This window comes from Pygocentrus nattereri, chromosome 29 (assembly GCF_015220715.1).
Source record: "Pygocentrus nattereri isolate fPygNat1 chromosome 29, fPygNat1.pri, whole genome shotgun sequence".
Classification (NCBI taxonomy): Eukaryota; Metazoa; Chordata; class Actinopteri; order Characiformes; family Serrasalmidae; genus Pygocentrus; species Pygocentrus nattereri.
In genome coordinates, this window is record NC_051239.1 from 8,943,491 (window position 1) to 8,966,771 (window position 23,281).

At 40.4% G+C, this 23,281-nt stretch overlaps 1 protein-coding gene across 1 annotated transcript; it reads left to right on the top strand.

Annotated features, from left to right (window-relative positions):
- Nucleotides 1–806: 806 nt before the first annotated feature.
- ube2d4 (ubiquitin-conjugating enzyme E2D 4 (putative)) lies at nt 807–23,281 on the top strand. The gene is made up of 7 exons (XM_017696260.2): nt 807–1,073; nt 15,294–15,357; nt 15,582–15,613; nt 16,547–16,624; nt 16,711–16,816; nt 18,862–18,955; nt 20,828–23,281. Exons 1-7 carry the CDS (start codon nt 1,050–1,052, stop codon nt 20,871–20,873), a joined length of 444 nt encoding a protein of 147 aa, XP_017551749.1. The 5' UTR covers nt 807–1,049; the 3' UTR covers nt 20,874–23,281.

Consider the following 23,281-nt stretch of genomic DNA (forward strand, 5'->3'; position numbering starts at 1 on the left):
TGCTTAACCCAGTTCAACAGGACTAATTAGCTGTTCAGCGTTCTTTAAGAACTGGTGATAGTCAGAAAAGCATATTGTGATTTCATTTAACACAACAATAAAAAGCTTTACTACATACTGAATATAAACGCGTAGTACATACTGTAGAGGTCTACCATACCTAATATTATTGCACTGCATATTCTATAGATGTGTACTAAATTCGATATTGGATAAATATAAATATATTCTTCATGCTGTAGATGTACACTATGTAACCACACTTACCACAGGAGCACACTACATACTACGCAATCATGCACACCACGCTCTGTAGATGCACAACACACAGTAATGTACTATTTGAGTGGTGGATCATTGATATCGCTGTTGTCAGAAGAAAACCTTGTATCTCCAAAATGGTAACTTTACAGTTAAAGGAAAAAACATACCTCATGTTTAATGGAAGTCAATGGAACCAGACGTCTTTCCAGGTAATTTTGGGACATTTGGACCATTCTTCATGAAATTTACACACAATGCATAGAACAACAGGTATTTTCAAATTATGTCAAAAACCGAAAAACGACAAAAATGGAGATGCAAGGTTTTCTTCAGACAGCAGCGATATATATGATATATGTCCACTCGGCGGCCATTTCTGCTACGACGCCAGCAGGCTGTCATTTCCAGCCAAACAAAACCTTTATAACGTCTGTGTTTACCACCAGTACGTGGACGATTAAAAAAAAACTACAATTCCCATCGGCCCGTCTCAACTCTCGTCAGCATAGATCTCGGAGGCCTTGCTGGTCGCTTAGTATCGCGAGAGTAGCTTATGCTGTCTTGTACCCCACCAAAAAGCTGTCAGTGAGGGCAGAGCGGGGCAAGAATTACCGAAATCACAGCCGCTGTCGCTCAAACGAGTGTGTAAATGTTTCAGGCCTCGCTTTTGAGAGCTGGAAGTAAAACGAGGACAAACAACAGTAGCAGCTTTCTCCCATTCAAACTGCATAAGGCCGTGTAGACTGATACAGTGATACAGGCTGCTGCTGCAATACAGCGAGCAAATGGCGTTGAAAAGGATCCAAAAGGTGAGTGAGGAGCCTTGTTTACCGCCCGTACGGCGAATGGCGAAGCTGGGGTTTGCCTTTTCCCCGAGTCCTTTAGTCTTTAGGTTTCGTACCGTGTTCCTTTTGCTAGTATTTTTGTTCCAAGCCTGTTCTGAAAAGGGCTCGTCTAAAGACAAAGACGAATGGACGAGCGGTGGTGGATGAACGCTCGCCATCCATCCATCCATCGCCGTGATCCGTTTGTTTTAACGGGAGCTGCCTTGAGTTTTCATGTTGTATAATCACAGGTCCAGGTATTTATTTAGGCATATCGGTCATCGGGAACCTTCGTTGTTGCCTCTGGGTTACGGTGTAATATCCTTAACTCGTTGGCTTCTTATTTGTCAGTTGTCTTTTTGGAATTTTCCGTTCCACCTTAAATGGTGCAGCAGTTACAGTACGGCGCCTGAGGCGCCGTACTGTAACTGCTGCACCATTTAAGGTGGAACGGAAAATTCCAAAAAGAAGCTAACTTCAGCCTCGTTTTGAAAGTACACACAAACACAAACAAACCACGGGTCGTAGGGGGAGTTGGACAGGTTGGGCAGCTGCTTTTATTCTGCCCTTGGCTTCGTAAATGTTGTGGTTTGTGTGGATGGTGGTGGCTCTCCAACTTCAGACAAGCTGAACTGAAAACGCAGCTTGTTTGCTCTCCTCAGACGCGGTGGTGAACGGGAATGCAGCAGCAGCAGCTGCTCCAAGCTGCCAAACACTGAATGTCAGTGTGGCCATATATGGCTTGGCAAATAGGGCACTGGGACAGTGGAGGGTATTTTTAACAGATTTACCACGATGCCTCACAGCTACCACCTCTCAGCGCAGGACTACATCCAGGTTTAAAGGGGAATCCCACTTGATTTTTCCATATTGCTGCATATGGGAAGCCAGTCAGTGATTTGATGTAAAATGGTACATCTTAGAGAAACCTGTCAACAGAATTACTTTACAGTGGTGGTGATAGGAACCAGAGGTCACCATGTCTGCAATACAAATATAGCCAGTTTATCTCAATCTAAACAAAATTCCTTGGGTACTGTTTTCCTTACAACAGCCTGCGTGTACTTTTGGCGTAGTGGGACAAATGACATTTTCGGCCCAAAGCCTCCTCTCAAACGTATCCTAAAACAGTGTCCTAGGTATTTAGGCATATTTATTCGTAATGATTACGTAATATATCATGCAATCACTTTGTTATGGAGGCATTAAGGTCTTCAGACGTCTGGTTCCTATCACCACCATGGTTAAGAGTTCTGACACAGTAGGGCAAGTTTCTCTAGAATGGATCGTTTTATATGAAACCACAGGGCAGTTCCACCAATTTTGGCAATTTTCCGAAGTAAACAGAATCATTCAGAGTGGTTTTGTGTGAAATGGTTCTTTTTCCTCAGCTGGGGGCCGGTCAGAAACGGTGTTAGGTCCACTTACACAGTCAGTCCACTCAGACGCTTCCCTTATGGAAAAGATCTGTAGTAATACAGCAGGAATTTCTCCTGGAGTTTTATAGGAAACTTATAGTTAAGTAGGACATTTACTGTTGTTTACTACACACTATAGTACAGTACTATGGGAATATTATAGAAGACACATGTATAACGGATTTTTATAGAAGTGTTATGTGGCACTATAGATGTCTGATGATCACTGTTGATTTTTGGGAATAAGGGCTGAGTGAATGTAGATCCACTATGTGTGAATGAGGTTTCAGTGTAGTCTGACTCTCGAATGGCTCCCTACTCCCTGTATAGTCTCCCTGTATAGTCTGCTCAGGTCCTGACACTGTGGCTTTTGCACCCAGGTGGTGCTCCAAATGTCAGATTATGGCTGAATATAAAAGGCCCTGTATTGGACAGAGAATGCACTGCTTGGGTGACACTTTATTTTCAGTGGTCCTGTTTAGATCAAACAGACACTCAACAGACTATCAGTAACATGTCGATAATGTTTGAGGGTTAGGATTAGATTTTGGGCTGAGGTTGGGGTTAGGGCTATGTTTAGGTTTAGGTTTTGGGTTGAGGTTAGAATTAGGATTAGGGCTAGGGTGTGGGACAGGATTAGATTTTGTGTTGAGGTTAGGATTAGGATTAGGGCTAGGGTGAGGGTTAGAATTAGGTTTTGCATTGAGGTTAGAATTAGGATTAGGGCTAGGGTGAGGGTTAGAATTAGGTTTTGCATTGAGGTTAGAGTTAGGATTAGGGCTAGGGTGAGGGTTAGAATTAGGTTTTGCGTTGAGGTTAGAGTTATTATTAGGTCCAGGGTTAGGCTTAGGTTTTGCGTTAAGGTTAAGGTTAGAGTTAGGATTAGGGCCAGGGTGTGGGACAGGATTAGATTTTGGGTTGAGGTTAGGGTTAGGATTAGGGCCAGGGTGTGGGACAGGATTAGATTTTGTGTTGAGGTTAGGGTTAGGATTAGGGCCAGGGTGTGGGACAGGATTAGATTTTGGGTTGAGGTTAGGGTTAGGATTAGGGCCAGGGTGTGGGACAGGATTAGATTTTGTGTTGAGGTTAGGGTTAGGATTAGGGCCAGGGTGTGGGACAGGATTAGATTTTGTGTTGAGGTTAGGGTTAGGATTAGGGCCAGGGTGTGGGACAGGATTAGATTTTGTGTTGAGGTTAGGGTTAGGATTAGGGCCAGGGTGTGGGACAGGATTAGATTTTGTGTTGAGGTTAGGGTTAGGATTAGGGCCAGGGTGTGGGACAGGATTAGATTTTGTGTTGAGGTTAGGGTTAGGATTAGGGCCAGGGTGTGGGACAGGATTAGATTTTGTGTTGCGGTTAGGGTTAGGATTAGGGCTAGGGTGAGGGTTAGGATTAGGTTTTGGGTTGAGGTTAGGGTTAGGATTAGGGCTAGGGTGAGGGTTAGGATTAGGTTTTGGGTTGAGGTTAGGGTTAGGATTAGGGTTAGGGTGAGGGTTAGGATTAGGTTTTGGGTTGAGGTTAGGGTTAGGTCCAGGGTTAGGCTTAGGCTTTGGGTAAATTTTGTGTGATGGAAGTAACATATTAACAAACCATCTACAGTGTCAGTAACGTATCAACAGAACATTTTTAAGATATTTACCTCACTGTACTCAGATGTTTCACTACTGCTACTTTGCTGATATGCTGTTGATGTGTTATTGATAATCCGTTAACAATTTATTAATCATTTACAAAGGACCACTCCAGATAAACTGTTTCCGGGTGTTGAAGTCATTGACCTGTAGTGCAGCACATTAAGATTCAGCCTTAGTTTCCCTAAAAGTAAATTGGACCCTAATTTTTTAAAAGTTGGTGTAATTCTTATCTGAGTGATGCTGTTTAGATATTACAAATTCTTTTAGAGTGGTTTGATGTGAAATGGTTCACTGTAAAGAAACGTACTGACTCAACTGAACAAGGAGTCACCAAGTCTACGACACAAATACAGCCATTTTATTTACTATCCAAAACTATCTACCGTGTCTTCTGAGTTTTATATGTGAGGGTAAAATAGTATAAATCAAGGCTTCTTTGGGGGCTGCTTAGCTGCACATCTGTGATGGAGCTTTCAGAGGCTTAAACTTGTCAGATGTCTGGTTCCTACCACCACCATTGTGAGGAACTCTGCCTTGATGTATTTCTCTAGTCGGCAGCATTTCACATCAAACCACCCCAAATGATTTTGTTCATGTCTTATCCGTTTAATTATGCAGGAAAAAAATCTGAATTCCTCTTTAAATCTTTTTAGCCCGTATTTTTATCTTTCATAAAGCCCTCAGCAAGAAGGCCTTTCAGTTTTAATTGACATCAGCATGTCTTAGGTTGACGGATTTGGCTTTTCATTGAGTTTCTTTGAATAACACAGTAATTCTGAACCTCGCTGTGAATCTGGGATTAAGGATCATGTTCACCTGTACTTGATGCTGCCTGTTTAACCCATTCCTGTCCAGATATTGATGGAAGCAAATGGAGTTTTTATCAAGTAACCACACTTTTGTGCACAGGGAAATGCGAGTTTTTAACAAAATGACAGAAACTGCCAATTTGATTTGACAAGAAAGGTGTGACCTGTATATAATTAACAAATGTAATGTCTTCTGTAACCAGTGGAACTGCACAAAACCTCTTAAGGCCTGTCGTGTTCGCGAAGGCTAGTGTGGCTGCAGGTTTTCATTCCAACAAAACAGGAGCTCACATGCTGTTTGAACACTCAGACTGATTTTATGAGTAGACTCCGGGATGCCACAGAATGAAAACTTGCAGACATCGTGGCTCCAGACAAACCTTTTTTCCAGGACTGTCCCAAAAAATACCGTCATCCATAAATGAAATCCTGACCGTGCAACATATTTAACTGCTTTGTTTATGTTACATTTTTCTTTTGAATTTTAGTTCTACCATATACCATATAATAAAAATGGCAAAATGCCAGATAACAATACACAGAGTATATACAGTGTCCATAAATACTTTTATGCGTGCACTCTGTCTGTGAGAGTGTAAATGCCAAATGTAACTAAATATGTAATGTTTTAAAGCATCACCTCATTCCTAGAAATAAACGTCATTCCTGAAATATAAAACATATGACTGTGAATTCAGTTTGTGATCAGGTTTTCTTGTGTTAACTTGCATTGAATTATTGTCTATTAATACTGGAGCATCTTCAGAACCAGCATGCACGTTAATGGAGAAATAGCTATTAAACCGTAATTTTAGACAATTAATGACATTGCTTTATCGGGATCATCGCTGTGCCCTGGAACCTAATTTGGTTCTGATGCTATGAGACGTCACATCACTGAACAAGGCAGGCGCGACTCGTCTGTACTGCCACGCTCGAAAAGGCGCGAAAACGCCAACACATAAAGTCAGGAAAGCTTTCAGGCTTGAATTGTTTGCTTGGCATTAATATTACTTAGGAATTCTTATTGAGAGGCTGCTGGAAGTTAGCATCATGCTCGCTGTAGAAATTTTATGGAAAACTGCTTCTTTTAAAGCAAATTAAAGATTGTTTTATTTCAAGCATCGTTCTATTGAGAGAGGCCCTGGACGGCTGGCATGCTCATGATTCTGCTACTATGTTTTACAGACTGTGAGTGTTAAGTGTATGTTAAGCTAGTCGTCGCTGAAAAGTCCCAAAACGGTTTAAACATCATCCCGTGAGCTAATTTTCATCGTCTGCCAGTGACACCGGCCCTTTGCGGATAAGAGCGACATCCCTGCTTTGGACCGATCAGGTCAGGATTTCATGATCATTTAGTTGCTGGATGTGAGAGACTCAGTTTAGGGTAATTTAGGTTAATTCAACCATTCAAGATTTTTTTGGCAAATATCCCTTTATAAAATAACAGAGAAAAGAAAAAATGAATATTAACTGAATATTAATATTAATATTAACTGAAAAGCAATATTTTCTAAATTTCTGCCGGCTACATGTGTTACATGTTACATTACATGGATCTGTGGGCAAAGGACGTATATGAAGGTGGTCTTTCTGGAGAATTTCAACCAATGTGTATGAATTGTAGCTATTATTATGATCGAGGTTAATATAAAGCGCTCATCAGGGTTAAATATAGGGTCATCAACAAGTAAAGTGGTTTCACAGTTAATTTAAACGCTTAAAAACAGATCCACCCAAAAAGAGTAAGTCACTCACATTGAAAAATGGCAGCAGGGCAGCATCAATGCGATACTTTACAAAGCAGCTCGTTCAGTTTGCTATTAAGGCTGTACTCAAAGTGGAGAGTCCAGTTTGAATGGCAGCTTTGCGTTGAGCTGACCGCTGAAAGGTTATTAATGGAATGGATTTATGAAATAATAGCTGTCTTGTTAACCCCATTAACAGAAATCACATAGTTCTTACATAGTAAAGAAAAATCTCCTGTCACCATGTGATCACCTTTTAAGTGAGGAGAGGCGCACATCAAGGACAGAGGCACACCGTCTTATACTTAATGTTTGAGGTTACAGAATTCTTTTATTAATAAAAGATATTGGAAGTGAATTCATTATGGACCTTTAGAAATACTTTGCTTTAAAAATACCGGGTCCTCACACAGTGAGAAGAAAGAAATCTGGTATAGAAAAAAAAGATGCATTGATAATCGTTTTATAATCGCATCGTGGACCTCTGAATCGCAATCGAATTGTGAGGTGCCTAGAGATTCCCACCCCTATTCGTAACGTTAGATGCAGTATGAGACGTTTGTCTAAACACCATAGACTAGAAACAGGGCATTCGTGGGCTGGAGGTTAGGGAACCAGCCCTGTGGCCGGAAGGTCGCTGGTTCGATCCCCTCAGCTGACAGTCCATGACTGAGGTGCCCTTGAGCAAGACACCTAACCCCCAGTTGTTCCCCGGGCGCCATGGATAGTGCTGCCCGCTGCTCCAGGCAAGTGTGCTCACTGCCCCCTAGTGTGTGTGTTCACTAGTGTGCATGTATGTGGGTGTTTCGCTGCACGGATGGCTTAAATGCAGAGGTGCCAAATTTCAAAGTGCCATATTTTTACAACCGAAAGGGCGTCTAGGAACCAATCACATACCAATTGCCAGAGGGGGTCGTAGAGTTTCTGACTGTCACCGTAAATGTCTCCCTTCAGTCTGTGAGGAGACGTGACCCTGAGCAGAAACGTTCTGCGATCTCCTCTTCACTAAGAGTGAATCTGTCATAGCTGCAACGTGATTTTATCGAGAGTGGACCTCCAACAGCTCAGAGTGTTCGTCGTTGTTTCCACAGCACCAGATGATCTCCGAAATCGCATTGAAAGAGCCGTGAGTGCAGCGACACCCGACATGCTCAATCCAGTATGGGATGAATGGCCTTGATGTTGTCTGTACAGCTGGAGGAGGTTCATATTGAGACCTTGTAAAATTACAAACTTTATGCTCATTTAAACCAATTTACAATTCACTGCATGGCTCTGTATTGATTTGAATCACCCTGTAGTACAGTAGTAGGTATAGTAGTAGTAAGAGGCTGAGGGGTGAATTTATCATATTTGGGGAAAATTAAAATGTGGTCTGTGCAAAACATACGGCACACGTTATGTTTTCTTTAGTTCCAGTATATTAAACTCTGATAAATACCTCTGAATATTTATTTTGCTCCAGTATGTCAACTCAGAGAAGTAGAATTTTTGCAAGAAAATTGTGAGGATGTGTTAACTTAAGTTGTCATTTGTCAGGGGGTGTTCAAACTTTTGCATACGACCTTTGGTAACTCCCACAGTGGTTCATAATAACTAGAAGAAACAATCACTGTACCCAGTATTATTGAACACGGACCAAAGTTTAAGGCTGACATTATAAATTTAATGTCTTAATCACAGTAGATTTTCCAGCGTAAATCTCCTTGCAGTTCTTACGTGTGAACTTTATGGTCTGTGTGAGTTGTCCTCTGGGAGCTGGGCGAGCTGTGGCCTGTAGCATGTACGGGTCATTTAAAATGTTAAAAGCTGAAGGGAGGCCAGGACACTGAAGCTGTAAATAGCAACATGTCCACCGTCGCTCTCGCAGAAACCACCAGAAACATGATCTGCCTCTTTTTTGCCTCCAAAAAAAACCTCAGAGTTTCGACCCTGTTAATCGCTGTACTTGGCGTTTAAGAATGTGTTCAGTGTAAGGATATGTGTAGTGTGATGATTGTGGTTTGTCATTTCTCTATATAAGCTATATCTCTAGCCATAGATGTGTGTGTGTGTGTCTATAGGTCTGTATATGTGTGTGTGTGTGTGTGTGTCTGTGTGTGTGTGTGTGTGTGTGTGTGTGTGTGTATCCCTGCTGCCAGAACAAAACCTCGTATCTCAGTTTTTACAGTTTTTCAGTTTTTGGTGTACTTTGAAAATGTGTGTTGTCTTTTACATTTTGTGTATATTTCATGATGAATAGACCAAAAGAAACAGCCCAAAATTACTTGGAAAAAATCCTGGTTCCATTAACTTGCATTAAAAGTAAAGTATGTTTTTTTTCCTTCTCCTGTGAAGTTACCATTTTGGAGATACAAGGTTTTGTTCCAACAGTAGCTATGTATATGAATGTGTGTGTGTGTGTGTGTGTGTGTATTTATATATATATATATATATATATATATATATATATATATATATATATATATATATATATATATAAAATAAAATAAAAGAAAGAAACTTTAATTTACGTCAGTGTAATGCAGTTTTGTTCAGAGTCATTTTGGACCACTTCTTTTTGCCCATTTGTTATTTGCACAGTGTAAAGCGCAGCTGCAATTTTAATTTGCTGTAAAAATCAGTAAAAAGAACTTGCAAGGTTTATAAATGACAAGGACGACGTGAATGAAATTTAGTTTGTTTACATGTGTTTACATATCATTTATAAAGGCTTAATTATTTGGTAGTTTGGCTGTAGTTGGGGTCTTTTTGTGCACTGTAGTCTGGCAGAGGGTGTGTAAGCAGCCCTGCTGGAGCTAATTATCGTATCTGAGTGAGAAACCTACACCAGCGTGCTGGAGTTATTGAAAGTGCTCGTAGCTGACAGCTGAACTCCAGCAGCTAACTTTAGAGGGGCCTTTTCTGGAGGCGTGAGTCAGGCCGCTTGCATGCCACGCCAGGCAGCGTATGAGAGTAAACCAGGCCGCCGTGGTTTAAAACAAGTACACAGTTTTCAAAATCAGTAGTCCCTGAAAACCAGGTGACCCAAATTTCATTCTGTAGGTTTATACCAGAGCTACAAGGCTAATGTAGTTAACAAGTAATGGAAGCTTGGCATAGCTAAAAACAGTGGACTGAATTTTTATAATAAGAGCATTATCATAAACCACATTAGCAAGCCTATTTCTTATTACTGTGAGATAAACGTGTGATGATTTAGTCAAAGACTGTAATTAATTTATTAAATGTACAGTCAAAGTGGAATTAAGTTCGTTGTTTGGTGTCAGGAAACAAAGCAGAAAACATATTTAACAGAAACTTCAACAACTAAGTATACATTTTTAACGTGTCTCCGCTTTAATTTATTACAGCTTTCAGTGTTTCCTCTAGGATTCTTTTCAGCAGCTGTGGAAGGCCATCCCCACCAAAGATGGGGTCAAGGCCGCCACCTCCGGCACCACTCCCACTCCTTTTCTTTACTGTCTAGCCACTGAAGATCAGGCTCAGGCCATCAATCTAACCTGTTTCATTCACTGTTTTCTCACTGTAAACAAACAAGATACACTGTCCTGAACAGTAGCTCACCCTCGTTGGCCAGCTGGCAGTCATTAGCACAATACCACGAGCAAGTAGCCAGGATAAAACAGGTAAACAGTTCTTTTTGACCCACTTTATTCATGCAGTATATTGCCAAAAGTATTCACTCGTCTGCCTTCAAATGCATATGAATTTGAGTGACATTACATTCTTAATCCATAGGGTTTAATATGATGTCGGCCCACCCTTTGCAGCTGTAACAGCTTCAGCTCTTCTGGGAAGGCTTTCCACAAGGTTTAGGAGTGTGTTTATGGGAATTTTTGACCGTTCTTCCAGAAGAGCATTTGTGAGGTCAGGCACTGATGTTGGACGAGAAGGCCTGGCACACAGTCTCCGCTCTAATTCATCCCAAAGGTGTTCCATCGGGTTGAGGTCAGGACTCTGTGCAGGCCAGTCAAGTTCTTCCACACCAAACTGGCTTATCCATGTCTTTATGGACCTGCTTTGTGCACTGGTGTGCAGTCATGTTGGAACAGGAAGGGGTCGTGCCCAAACTGTTCCCACAAAGTTGGGAGAATGAAATTGTCCAAAATCTCTTGGTGCTGAAGCATTAGGGCCCGAGCTCAACTCCTGAGAAACAACCCCACCCGATAATCCCCCCTCCACCAAACTTTACACTTGGCACAATGCAGTCAGACAAGTACCAATGCCCTGGCAACCGCCAAACCCAGACTTGTCCATCGGTTTGCCAGACAGAGAAGCGTGATTGAGTCCAGTGGCAGCGTTTTACACCACTGCATTCAACACTTTGCATTATGCTTGGTGATGTAAGGCTTGGATGCAGCTGCTTGTCCATGGAAACCCATTCCATGAAGCTCTCTACGCTGTTCTTGAGCTATTCTGAAGGCCACATGAAGTTTGGAGGTCTGTAGTGATTGACTCTGCAGAAAGTTGGTGACCTCAGATTCAGATTCCTTTATTGATCCCAGGGGGAAATTGCAGAACGAAAGAACATGAACGGGAGCTACTGTAACAGGCAGCATGCACGTTCGCGCATGCGCACACTTTGTGCACTGTGCGCCTCAGAGTCCACCGACCCAGGCCTAGGTGCTTGATTTTATACACATCTTGCTTCATGAACTCATTTCAGGTGAAAGTCCTCCAGCGTCTCTCTTGGTAAACCAGTCTTTTAATAGAACGTCATTAATTAGTGACGCTGACGTCTATTAAAATGATCAGAAGCACAAAACACTGAAGGTAAACAGTTTCCATCAGGGAGAACCGAGTGGCTCTGAAATAAGTTTTTGATTCAGTTTAAGATTTATATGCAACTTTAAACTCAGGATCACAGATGAGCTCCTTTACTATGTTGATCTGTAGGCGTCTGTTCATAAACATAAACCAGCCCAAACTCATTTACTATAAAATGAAATGGTGTTTGTAGAAATTCAGAAAAAGCCGCGTCAGTCTCGACTGCATATGTGGACATATTTCTATATTGAGCTCTATTTACACAAAGTTAGGTTAGTTCATCATTTATGTTGAACAGACTCTCCCAAAGTTTTACGCTGCTGCGCTGACGTTGAACCGCGTGCTGCACTGGGTCGGTATGACCAACAGGTCAAAACCAGCTCTAAACAAAGTGACCGCTGGGCCCTGATTGGTGCTCTGGCTTTGCGCTTCTTTCATTTTGACATGTTACGTTTTTATACACACAGAAACCAAAAGGAACGACAGATTTCTCAAAATGTAGGAGGAAAAAGTCAGATATTAGACTCTGAAATGTAGTGGAGTGAAAGGAAAAAGTTGCCTAAAATGGAAAAACTTCAGTACAGATACACGAAAAAACTACTTAAGTACAGAAGCTAATTACATTTACTTGGTTACTGTCCACCACTGATAATGAATAACCTGTACTTGATGGATGCTTTGACTGGAAATTAGATACATGAAAAGTGATCTCAGATGTTTGCACAGTATCCTTCAGTTACCTGTTGGCTGTAGTTGCCTATGTGCAAAACTAAAAAAACAACTTTGGATGCCAGATGTGTTTTAGCTGATCAGCTGTTTAGGATTAGATTAGACACTGTGTAACAGATATACAGTACATTAAACTGCAGTAGAATTGAGAAATGAGAAAGGATGGAAAAAGACATTCTATAAGCTTCATGAAAACAAATCTGACATTGTTTATGCAGCGTAATATGCTTGTGGTATGTGTGATTCCTTGCTCACACTACTGTGTATATGGTTCTGTGGATTGTTTGTAAAATACTATCAAATGGCTGTAATGGTTGTGTTTTTTGGCAGTGCTCCCGGCTCCCGCTCCAATATCAGTCCGTTTAGAAATGCACCACGTAGAGCCAGAGAATACAGGGTGGATGTTGGCGAGCATTTCACGTCTTTCATCGTAACTCAGTGCTGTGAGACTGGGCCAAATGCCAATTGTAGAAACTATGCTTTTTGCAAATAAACACAGGAGCGAGCCTACTGTCACAGTTTGTTTTATAAAAGAGCAGAAATGCAGAATTTGTAAGCATTTGCATTCGGAGTTATTATAACAGTGTTGAATCAGCTGGAAAGTGACTGTATGTTTCCAAACTGCCGTTTAATGGTGGTTCTGATCATTGTTTCTCTATAAAACAGGTCCTGTTGACGATCTACTGTTTGCCTTTAACCTCACGCATCATGTTTTTATTAGGAATTAGGTCAGACTCTAAGTAGGCCACTCCAAAGTATTTACTGTTGTGCTCTCTGGCCACTGTGGTATTGTTTGTGTTATGTATCTGGGGTTGTTTTAATCCTCTGAAAAGGTCCAGAGACAATCTCTTTAGAAAATTCTTTTTGAAAGCGGTTCTCTGCTTCTTGAGTTTTCTGTGCTGCGTCTCCTGTCGTCAAACGGAGGCAAGCAGAGCCCCACCCACTGTAGGCCTGGTATTCTTTAGATGGTATTTTGTGTGCAAAAGACCAGTTAAATATTGACCAGAATGTCCGTTTGGTACAGTCCACCCAAAAACCTTCTGTTACATGTTTATAGATCATATTTTTGGACACTTTAGATTGGACTGAAGTTCTAATCAGATGTTTTCATCCCAGTCCTGATATACATGCTTTAATATCTGGCATAATACCCAAACCAGTCTGGCAGTTGTATTTACACTAGTGATGCACTGAAATGAAAATTCTTGGCTGAAACCGAAATTCAGGACACGCTGCGCTGAAACATCTGACAGTTAATAAAAACATTTTGTGTGAAATAAATCATCTAAAATTATTACATTTGTTAGGGTACAGCATTTGCCATGAAATCCAATGTCCCCCTTTTTTTCCCCTGAAATTTCTTTTCTCAGTTTTCTTTCTTTAGTCAAGTCATAATGTTTACATATTCAAGGTTTATTATAGACATGCTGCATTATTTTTACTGCCATGGCTCATAAACAGTTGTACGCAAAGGTTTAGGCACCCTCGGTCAAATTACATGTGTTGTTGAAAAGGGATGTTTGAGGAAAAAATGATCAGCATTTGATGACGAGAACACCTTGCCCACTGTTAAGCATTGGAGTTGATCTATAATGCCCTGGGGTTGGGTGGCAGCGAGTGGTACAGAAAATGTAGGGAAAGAAAAAAAAAAGTCAACTAAATATCAGCAATTCCTGGACTCTAATGTTCCATGGTCAGTGCAGAAACCGACAATGGAGAACTGTCATTCAAGGCAATTCCACTGTTTTTTAGATTTTTATTCACACTGGCTGTTGTAGTCTGCATATTGAGCAAGTGCTCTCAAACTTGTAGTGGAGAAATTACTGGGTATTGTGTTTCCTCTTGATACTCAATATCAACAGTGATTATGAATCACTGATCTAATGTCCCTCATAGAAACTGTGAAACATTTCAACATAACCAACATTTTCAGCGTTGATCCGCTCAGACTGTTTAAACACGTCTGTCAAGACTGGTTGTTGGGATAGTGTAGTGGTTCACACCTCAGCCTTCTACGCTGTAGACTGGGGTTCAATCCCCACCTGGGTAAACACCCTACACTATACCAATAAGAGTCCTTGGGCAAGACTCGTAACACCACCTTGGCCTACCTATGTAAAATGATCAAATTGTATGTCGCTCTGGATAAGAGCGTCAGCCAAATGCCGTAAATGTAAATGTAAAGACTGGCACAGGGAAGCAATCAAAGCTTTGTATTCAATGTTAATTCATTTAAGGTGGAAATTAAAATACGAATAGGAAGCTGATGAGCTAGAAGCTATCATTGTAATTGAGAGTGAAAGAAACTGTGTTTTAACCTCTTCAACTCCTTGGGACCACCAGCACTTCAATCATATTCTTCATAACTTTCATATTTCATAAGCTAATTCAGAAGCTGGGTATCGTATGAGAGCTGTAACTCTTCTTTCCAGTCAAATAGATGGTGATGTAATTTTAAACCCTTATAATAAAAGAAGCTGAAGTCACAATTTTTTTTTCTACTGAAAGTCGACCCATTTTTCCACAAATCTGGGCTCTAAACTATAAACAGACGGCGACTCTTCAGTGATCTGCGCTGTAAAAATGATTTTTATAAAATAATACAAAGAGTGTCTAAGATTTTTGGCTTTCAGTGGTAAATTGTGAGCATATAGCAACAGATGTTCTGTTAATTTGAGGGGAGTTTTTCAAAATAAATTTCAGAACAAAATATGCCCTGGAGAATAAGGGGTTAAATCACGATTTCTTATTTTCATTAACATTTCATTTAAATGCTTTATATAGTTTTAGATTTTGCCATGTTTTTGTGATTGAAAAGAAGTTGAATAAATAATCGCACATTCTCAGCAATGTTAATAAAAATTCAGATTGTCAGTATCAAACAATATTATCGGCCAACCAAAACATCAGTCGGCCTTACTGGATACTTCTGCAGTTTTAAGTTTTGTAATGATTTTTTTTTTTTGAGACAAATTCTTTTTTTTTTTTTTGTTTCACACTGAAGTCTGTTGGTTAAAATGTGGATATAAAATAAGATGTAAAGCCACCGTGAGATGTTTGCTTCCTTACTGAAATTGGTATTTTTGTTCCTCTTTAGGAGTTGACAGACCTACAGAGGGACCCGCCTGCCCAGTGTTCAGCAGGACCAGTGGGAGAAGACTGTAAGCACTGAAAAAATGACCAGATCAGTGACTGAATGAATACTTGTACTAATTATTGCATGAAAATGCAACTTAGCATCCAGTCTTTCCAGCCATCACCCTTTATTTTGTACTTAGATGATGCAACAGCAGCCAATACCACCACACCCCTGACATCACTGAGATACTGTAATGTAGTAACTCTGTTATTTCATGAAATATAATGATACTGTTATGTTTTTCAGTGTTTCACTGGCAGGCAACAATAATGGGGCCGGTAAGTACATTTGTTTTTCCCTTGGAGATGTTTTGCTATTTCTTTCCTCAGTTTTCTTTTCTTTCCTCATTTCATACTGTTTACACACTTGAGGTTTGTTATAAACATACTGCATTACTTTTACTGCTATGACTCATATACAGTTGTCTGCAAAGGTTTAGACACCCTTGGTCAAATTACATGTTTTGTTGGAACAGAAATCGAACTCTTGGGCTGCTGTGACCAAAGGTGTTTTTGGAGAAAAAAGCATTTGATGACAAGAACACCTTGTCAGCTGTTAAGCATGGGGATGGATCTATAATGCCATGCGGTTGGGTGGCAGCCAGTGGCATAGAAAATGTAAATCAAAATGTAAAATCAAAAAATGTAAAAATCAAAAATTTCTAATAAATCCTGGAAGCTAACGTCCCACAGTCAGTGAAGAAACTGAAAGAGAAATGCGGTTTGATATAACAAAACAAAAAAAAAGATTCTAAACACACCTCAAAATTAACCATGAAATATACCAAAAAACAGAAAGATTAAGGTTTTGAAATTGCCCTCAGTGCCCCGACTTGATTATTGAAAATCTGTATTCAGATCTCAGACATGATGTATGTGCACGACCTATGAGTATTTCTGAATTAAAAGTAGAAAACTTTGGGGAAAAAAATCATACATCATGAATAAAAAGACCACAAAAACCATTTGGAGGCTGTGATTTCAGCCAAAGGGGGTCTTACAAGGTGCTGACAAAATTGATTCAACATGTTAAATTGTTTACAACTGTAAAGACACTGTAACATGTCGACTAGGCTCAGTAAGATAATCTGGCTACAACAGTCGTAACTTTGTCAATGCATAACTGATGTAAAATTACAACATGCTTTTGTTATCTCTGGCAAACCGACATCTAAGAGTAAACTGACGGTTCATTCTTTGGAATGTTTTTAGAACGACAGTCCGTATCAAGGCGGCGTCTTCTTCCTCACAATCCACTTCCCTACGGACTACCCCTTCAAACCTCCTAAGGTGAATCACAAATCTCAGCCAAGTGTTCTGAGTCTCCAGCACAGCTGGCAGTGTTATGTTCTTAATCTGTGTGTTTTTGTTTGCAGGTTGCATTCACAACAAAGATCTACCACCCCAACATCAACAGTAACGGCAGCATCTGTCTCGATATCCTGCGGTCCCAGTGGTCTCCTGCCCTCACTGTATCGAAAGGTAAGGCTTTAGTTGAGGATGCGTTGAAATTGTGATCTATATAAATATATGACACTTAAACAATAGCACAGGGGTCAGCACCCAAATGAAAAAGAAGAGCCATTAACCACCTTGTGAGCCACAATATTTTATGTCCATTTTGCCGTCTTCACAGTAAACATGTGTCAGTATGTGCTGATGTACTAGTAAAGGCCAAAAATTTAACAAACGAAAAGTTTTAGCTCAGCTATAGCCACTTTTCTCACATCTCAGTCAGGAAACCTTTCCTCAAAAGTAGAAATTTTTCTTGTAAAATGTCTCTCAATGTTTGACTGTTTTACGAGGCTGAAGTCACTTCTCATTCACCAGCTTCTTGTTCAAATTTTCCCATTCCACCTTAAATGGTGCCTGCTGAGAAGCTGGCGAATGAGAAACTGACTTTAGCTTCATGACTTTTTAGTGTTTGACAGTTTCTCGTTGCAGATTAAATGTATCAGGAAACCAGCTGGAGTGATTATAAATGCAAAAAAGTCCATTTATGTCCAAATTATTCACGTTTGTCTTAAATCTTACTCTTTGCATTTTCATTAGCTTCTGTGTAGGCGAGATTGTTATCTGCTTTGCTATGGTGACCAGCAATCTTTAACCTTCATGGTTAAAGGGTGATTTAGCAGTTATACAGTACATTAACTCCAGCTTTTAATACGATTTATTGTTAAAACTGTTAGAACGATCAGCAGCGCTTTATTTTTCTGCAAAGGAGGGTCATTTTATTATTTCCTAAAAATTGAATTATGCTGAGGAGTCGCAACAGGACAGTAGAAGAGCTGCGTGTTGCCAACCCCTGCAATAGCACAAGATAAAGCATGTAGCATCACAAATAACATCACGGCTTTTTGTGGATGTTAATTTTTTATTAATGATGCTGCAAAATGAGATTTCTTGGCTGTAACAGAAACTAAATTTGGGATGCACTTGGCTGAATCTAATTATTACAATATATAGGCTACAGTTTGTGCCATGGGCTTATGCACTTTTGCTTGGTTGTGAATTTTTTCATAACTTCAAACACTCAGGCGACAAATAGCATTAGCATGCTGACAGAGGCTTTCATTTTTGCCTTGTTTGTTTTGCCGTATTCTGCTTATCGAGTTGATGTTTGTTTTTTAAGTGCTATCATTGCACAGCTGAAAGAATTCTGTATGGTAGAGTGGGCAAAAATGTATCGCAGTAGATGTCAGAAACTGGTATACACTTACAGTAACAGGGCAACACTAGTTACTTGACATTTCACTTTATTTTTTTAAATAAATGACTGCAGAGTCAAATATTCTATTGTTTTCGTTCTACTACGTTTAACTTTACATACTGTTTAACTGAAGATCAAAAACATTACATGACATGTACTTCTTAACATGACTGTAGTGACTTTTAGTGTAAGAAGAAAATGTGAATGTGATTTTTTTGCCGAACTGTTGCTGTAAGGCCGAAACATACTCCACCCAAGGAAGCGAACGCAGACGACAGACTTCAAGCTGTGCAGACAGGGTTTCACACATGGTTGCATTCAAAAATGTGTTAAGACGCATTTCATAATGCAACGTAAGGGCGAGCTGCATTCTGAGCATCACAGCAAGGGGCGCTTTAACAACAGCTAAGCCTGACTAAGCGGTCCTGTACCGCCAGCCATAGCACATGACCACTTAAGTCTCACGCAAAGATGGCAAAAAAATATGATTAACTATCACATTTCCAATCCAAGAGAAGAGGTAAAGTAGCTCACTCTCCTCTGCTGTCCATGTTTAGCTGTTGAGGCTGCTGGAATAACAGTAGATCCCTCTCTAATTTGTACTCTTATTGCCCCCTTCAGTACTGAGTATTTTAACTTCCACAGCAACTTAAGAACGTGCAGAAGGACAGAGCGTTTGCAGTGCGTTGGCTGAGCGCTGTCATTTGCGTTCACGTCCTTGCATAAAGTATGTTTCTGGCCTAACACCTATGACCGTGAAGTAAATAAGTGTGACAGTGTAAACGTGTGTTGAGGTCATGCTGTTCTTTTCTTGCAGTTCTCCTCTCAATCTGTTCGCTGTTATGTGATCCGAACCCAGATGACCCACTAGTGCCTGAGATTGCACACACGTACAAAGCTGACAGAGAAAAGTGAGTGAGACTCCAGTAATACAGCCAACATTATAGCAGAGTGCTTATCTGATTACCTGTTAGAACAGATGTAGGACTAGTATATGTTAAGCTGTTTATGAGAACACTTAAGTAAGGGATAAGCTGTGACGGAGTGCACGGTTAAACGAAACTAATCCGCAACAGGCTTGTCTGATGAGTTACCTCCCTGGAGTGGATTAATTTTTTATAACCATGCATCGTCAATCAGTTTACCCTGCTTATACCAACTTGTCAACGATTATGCAAGGACAACACACTGTAATCTGTTTTAGGTTGCACTGTATGGCCAAAAGTTTGTGGACACCTGCTCATCCAGTGTTTATCCCAAAATCAAGAGTATTAAAAAGGAGTTTGTCCCCCACTGTTACTGTAACTGTGTCTGCTCTTCAGAGAAGGCTTTAGACTATGGAGGTGGTGGAACGTTGCTGTGAGGATTTGATTGCATTCAGCAGCAGGAGCACTACTGAGATGAGGTATTGAGGTTGGATGAATAGTTCTAGATCACAAACGCCACTCCAACTCAACAAGGTATTGGTTGGTTCTCTTTCACTCCAGAGAATGCACTTCCAATACTCCACAGCCCAAGGCTGAGGGGCTTCATACCCCTCTTGCCTACACTTGGCATTGGACATGGTGACCTTAGGCTCATTCAGCAGCTCCAGAGCCTCCTATTTTATTTTCAAAGCTCTTTTATGGAGACTATACAAGCTGTGTGTGCATTTAAACTCCTGTGTCAGCAGCAAGTACACCATAATGCAGCTAAATTCATTATTAAGAAGCAGCGTCCACAACGTTTTGGACATAAAATGTATGTTTAATATTGTGGTATTTTAGTGGATGTTGTGTTTAAATATTGTTCAATGTTTTCATTTTAATAAGTAATATATTACAACTGTCGATGAGAACAAGCACTGTGATACAAACCCACGATGCCCTGCAGCCCACAATACTACTCACCGCTGTGGCACTAGATTTAAACCACACATTTTCACCCGTCAGAATCGAGAATTCTACAGTGCCGTGGTCTAAACTGAAATACATGATTATACTATGTTAGAAGAGCAGATCTGTAAAACATCGACACACATTAGACCAATCAGAATTCAGTACCATGATGTGAACTAGGTGGTCAAAGTTAACATCTTAACACAATAAATTATTTACACTACTCGTGTTTTAAAAAACTTTAAGCACATTCTCCTAATTTGACTCTTCAAACTGTAGTAGTGCAGACTGAAACCTAGTTGTAGGCCAGGTACCCTAATCCCAGCTGAAGTGCACTTCCCCTCAAGAGGCGTCTCTGTAATAAAAATCCACCAGCCGTATGAACGAGAATGAGAGGCTACAATCGTGGAGGAGTTGAAACCTTTCACTGTACATGTGATTTATATGATATATACGCTCATTGGATGGAACATGCAGCCACTGCTGCTCTCACTGGACGTAGTGGTAAAAGTTGAAAACTGCTCAACCTGTGGATTTTTCAGGTTAATGTGAATAAAAATGATAAAAAAATGATGTTATTGAATTATTAAAAGTAATGAATGGATTATAATATCTATTACATAATGGAACAGAAATCTTTCTGTTTAGAGCCAAATTTGTGGTAGTTAGACAAATGTGATAAATTGTTTGACAGTGTTACTATAAACTAATATTATATTTAAAAAAGTCTGGTTCCATTGACAACACACAGCACACGAGCAGCTGGATTTCAGCCTGGACTACTATGGACGATTTGAAGGGTCAAATATGCTATTGAATATTTCACTACTAGTCTATTAAGTCATTTTGCATCATACAGACTGAGCTGTTTATGTGACAGCATCTGTTTCTCCTCTTTTTGTCCAGGTACAACAGACTAGCGAGAGAATGGACGCAAAAGTACGCCATGTGAGAGTGCCTACACCTGCTGGAACACTGCAGCGAGCAAAACGGACAGAGGAACCTGTTTTAACGTTTTTGACACGGGACGAAAGAACAAGGTGGAGGACAGATCAACACCAAACCTTTGGCTGGGAGGAAGCAGAGAGCGGAGGGGAAGAGACCGGAGACCACCTTTGAACGTCGGCCGCCGCGTGCTGCGAGCTGCTGCCGGACCGGTGCCTGGATACATGAGCCTGAAAAGAGCCTGGAAAAAAAACAGGAAACTTCTCTGGAAAACGGGACACCAGGCTACCACAAACCCAGGAAATTAGACTTCTTTTGACTATTAGTACTACTACTGCTGTTATTGTGATTGACTCTTTCTCAGTGTTCCTGTTTCCACTGTTTTTCTCATTCGGATTCGTTAATGCGCCCATGCCACCACTTCCTGGATGAAGGTGAAGGGCTTGGCCTCTCTGATAGATACATCCTCTCCTTTGAGTTTCTGTGGATACCCTTTGGTTTTGTGTATGTGTGCGTGTGTTGGACATGTAACGCTATACACTCAGGGCACGAAACAGTTAAACTCCACTTTTCATCATTTTTAAGTTAAACTCTCTTGTTTATCAAGTTAAAATATATCTATACACAAAAACACTTTGTCAGGCAGAGGAATCTCAGTCATGTGATTATTTAATTAAACAACACAATATATGTGTAACAATATGTTACTAGGGCTGCACGATATATATGACATATGTTAGTGAAGTATTAATGTGACATACAGCACTGTGCAAAGTCCACCCTTCAAATTTGTTAACAGAAAAATACACAGTAGCCCCAACGACTACTACTTCCGTTCTTTCCAGGAGACTCGCTTTCAGTTGTTCAGAGAAATCTGCAGGGATATTTTTCCACACCTGCAAAGTTCAGTCTTAGAAGTCGGTTGCACTTTCTGCTTCTCACAATCCCAGCAATCTCACATTCAGAGTACCTAAAGAACACCAGCAGCTTCTTTGTTTTGTCTACGACCTTCTTTCAGTAAGAGCTTCTTGAACAGCAACACATCCTTTCAGACCGAGCACCGAGGCGTCTTCTCACAGTGGAGGGATGGGCAGAAACACCTGTGGATGTTTTCAGATCTGAAGCAGCTTGATTTTTCTCCTCTCTCTCAAAGATGAAAGCTTTAAGTGCTGTTTATTTGATGAGGTCAGTTTTGGTGGTCTTCCAGGTTTTGCACTGTTGTTAGGGGCCCCAATTTTTTGAAATCCATTTTTTTTTTTGCTTATTACCCTTACTTTCCTCTTCTTAAAGGCATGATATTCTATCAGAAATATCTCCTGAAAAATGAATAACTTGGACTAATAAATGAAGGGTGGTTTCTCACTTTTGCACAGTGCTGTAGTTAAAGATTGGCCTGCAAAAATGATCTTTGTTGGATCACATATACAACTTAATTCATCAAAATAGCCACAAAAAAACTTGGAAACATCTGGAACTTTGGTCACGACACTCAAAGCAAAATATAGTGATTTGTTTAAAGGGACAGTTATAGTTCCCCCCTTCAAGATGCATCATCAGAAGGGAGTTTTCCCTCCTATTCATGCATGAGTGCCTCTTTAAGGGCTTATTTACATTGCAAGGCTTGACTGTGTCTCTATTGTGAAAGCCAGCATTGCAATAAAGATTAATGATATATTGTGCAGCCCTATTCACATTCGCACAACACAAGCATATTTTGTTACATGTCTTGAGTGGGTATTTGTGTGTTTGATGGCCCTTCCCTTTGACTCAAGATGACTGCAGTCCCAGGAGTAAAAATACTTCAGTCGTTCAGGTGGCACTGCCTGGCTGCTCTTTTCATGAGCTTATATGGACAGTTTATGATTAGCTTGTTTTCAAATATCGGTTCATTTGAGGCAAGGCCTTACTTTTGTTCCTCTCTCTCTATCACCATGTCTTCTTATGCTTTGAATGTTCACAGGTGACCGTAGGTAGCACCCTTAACCAAGAACCCCCCTACCGTATTACTAATCAGAGGGGAAAATCATAAAATAGTCGTCTATTCGTCTTCACCCTCACGTTTTCTGGCCACAAAGGGGAAGAAAAAGGTTTTATTTTTTAATCACACCTCCCATGTGTGCTTGGATTGGAGTTTCCATGCCAGATTTTCTAAGCTTAAAACCACATCGTCTGCATGTGCATGTTTATCGGAGACGTGTATAAGTATCGTTTAGGTGAGTATTGTAATTTCGCTTTAGGAACCGAGGCCAATTTTCCATGCGTGTTTTTTTTAAAAATTCAGCTTGTGGAAAAATTGTCAAAGCAATATTGTATCTGAAGATATTGAAAAGTGGGCCGAAATCTGTATGGAAACTCCACCATTTCCACAAAAACGAAAAAAAAAAAAACGTGTAACTGTCTCTGGGCCGCATGAAT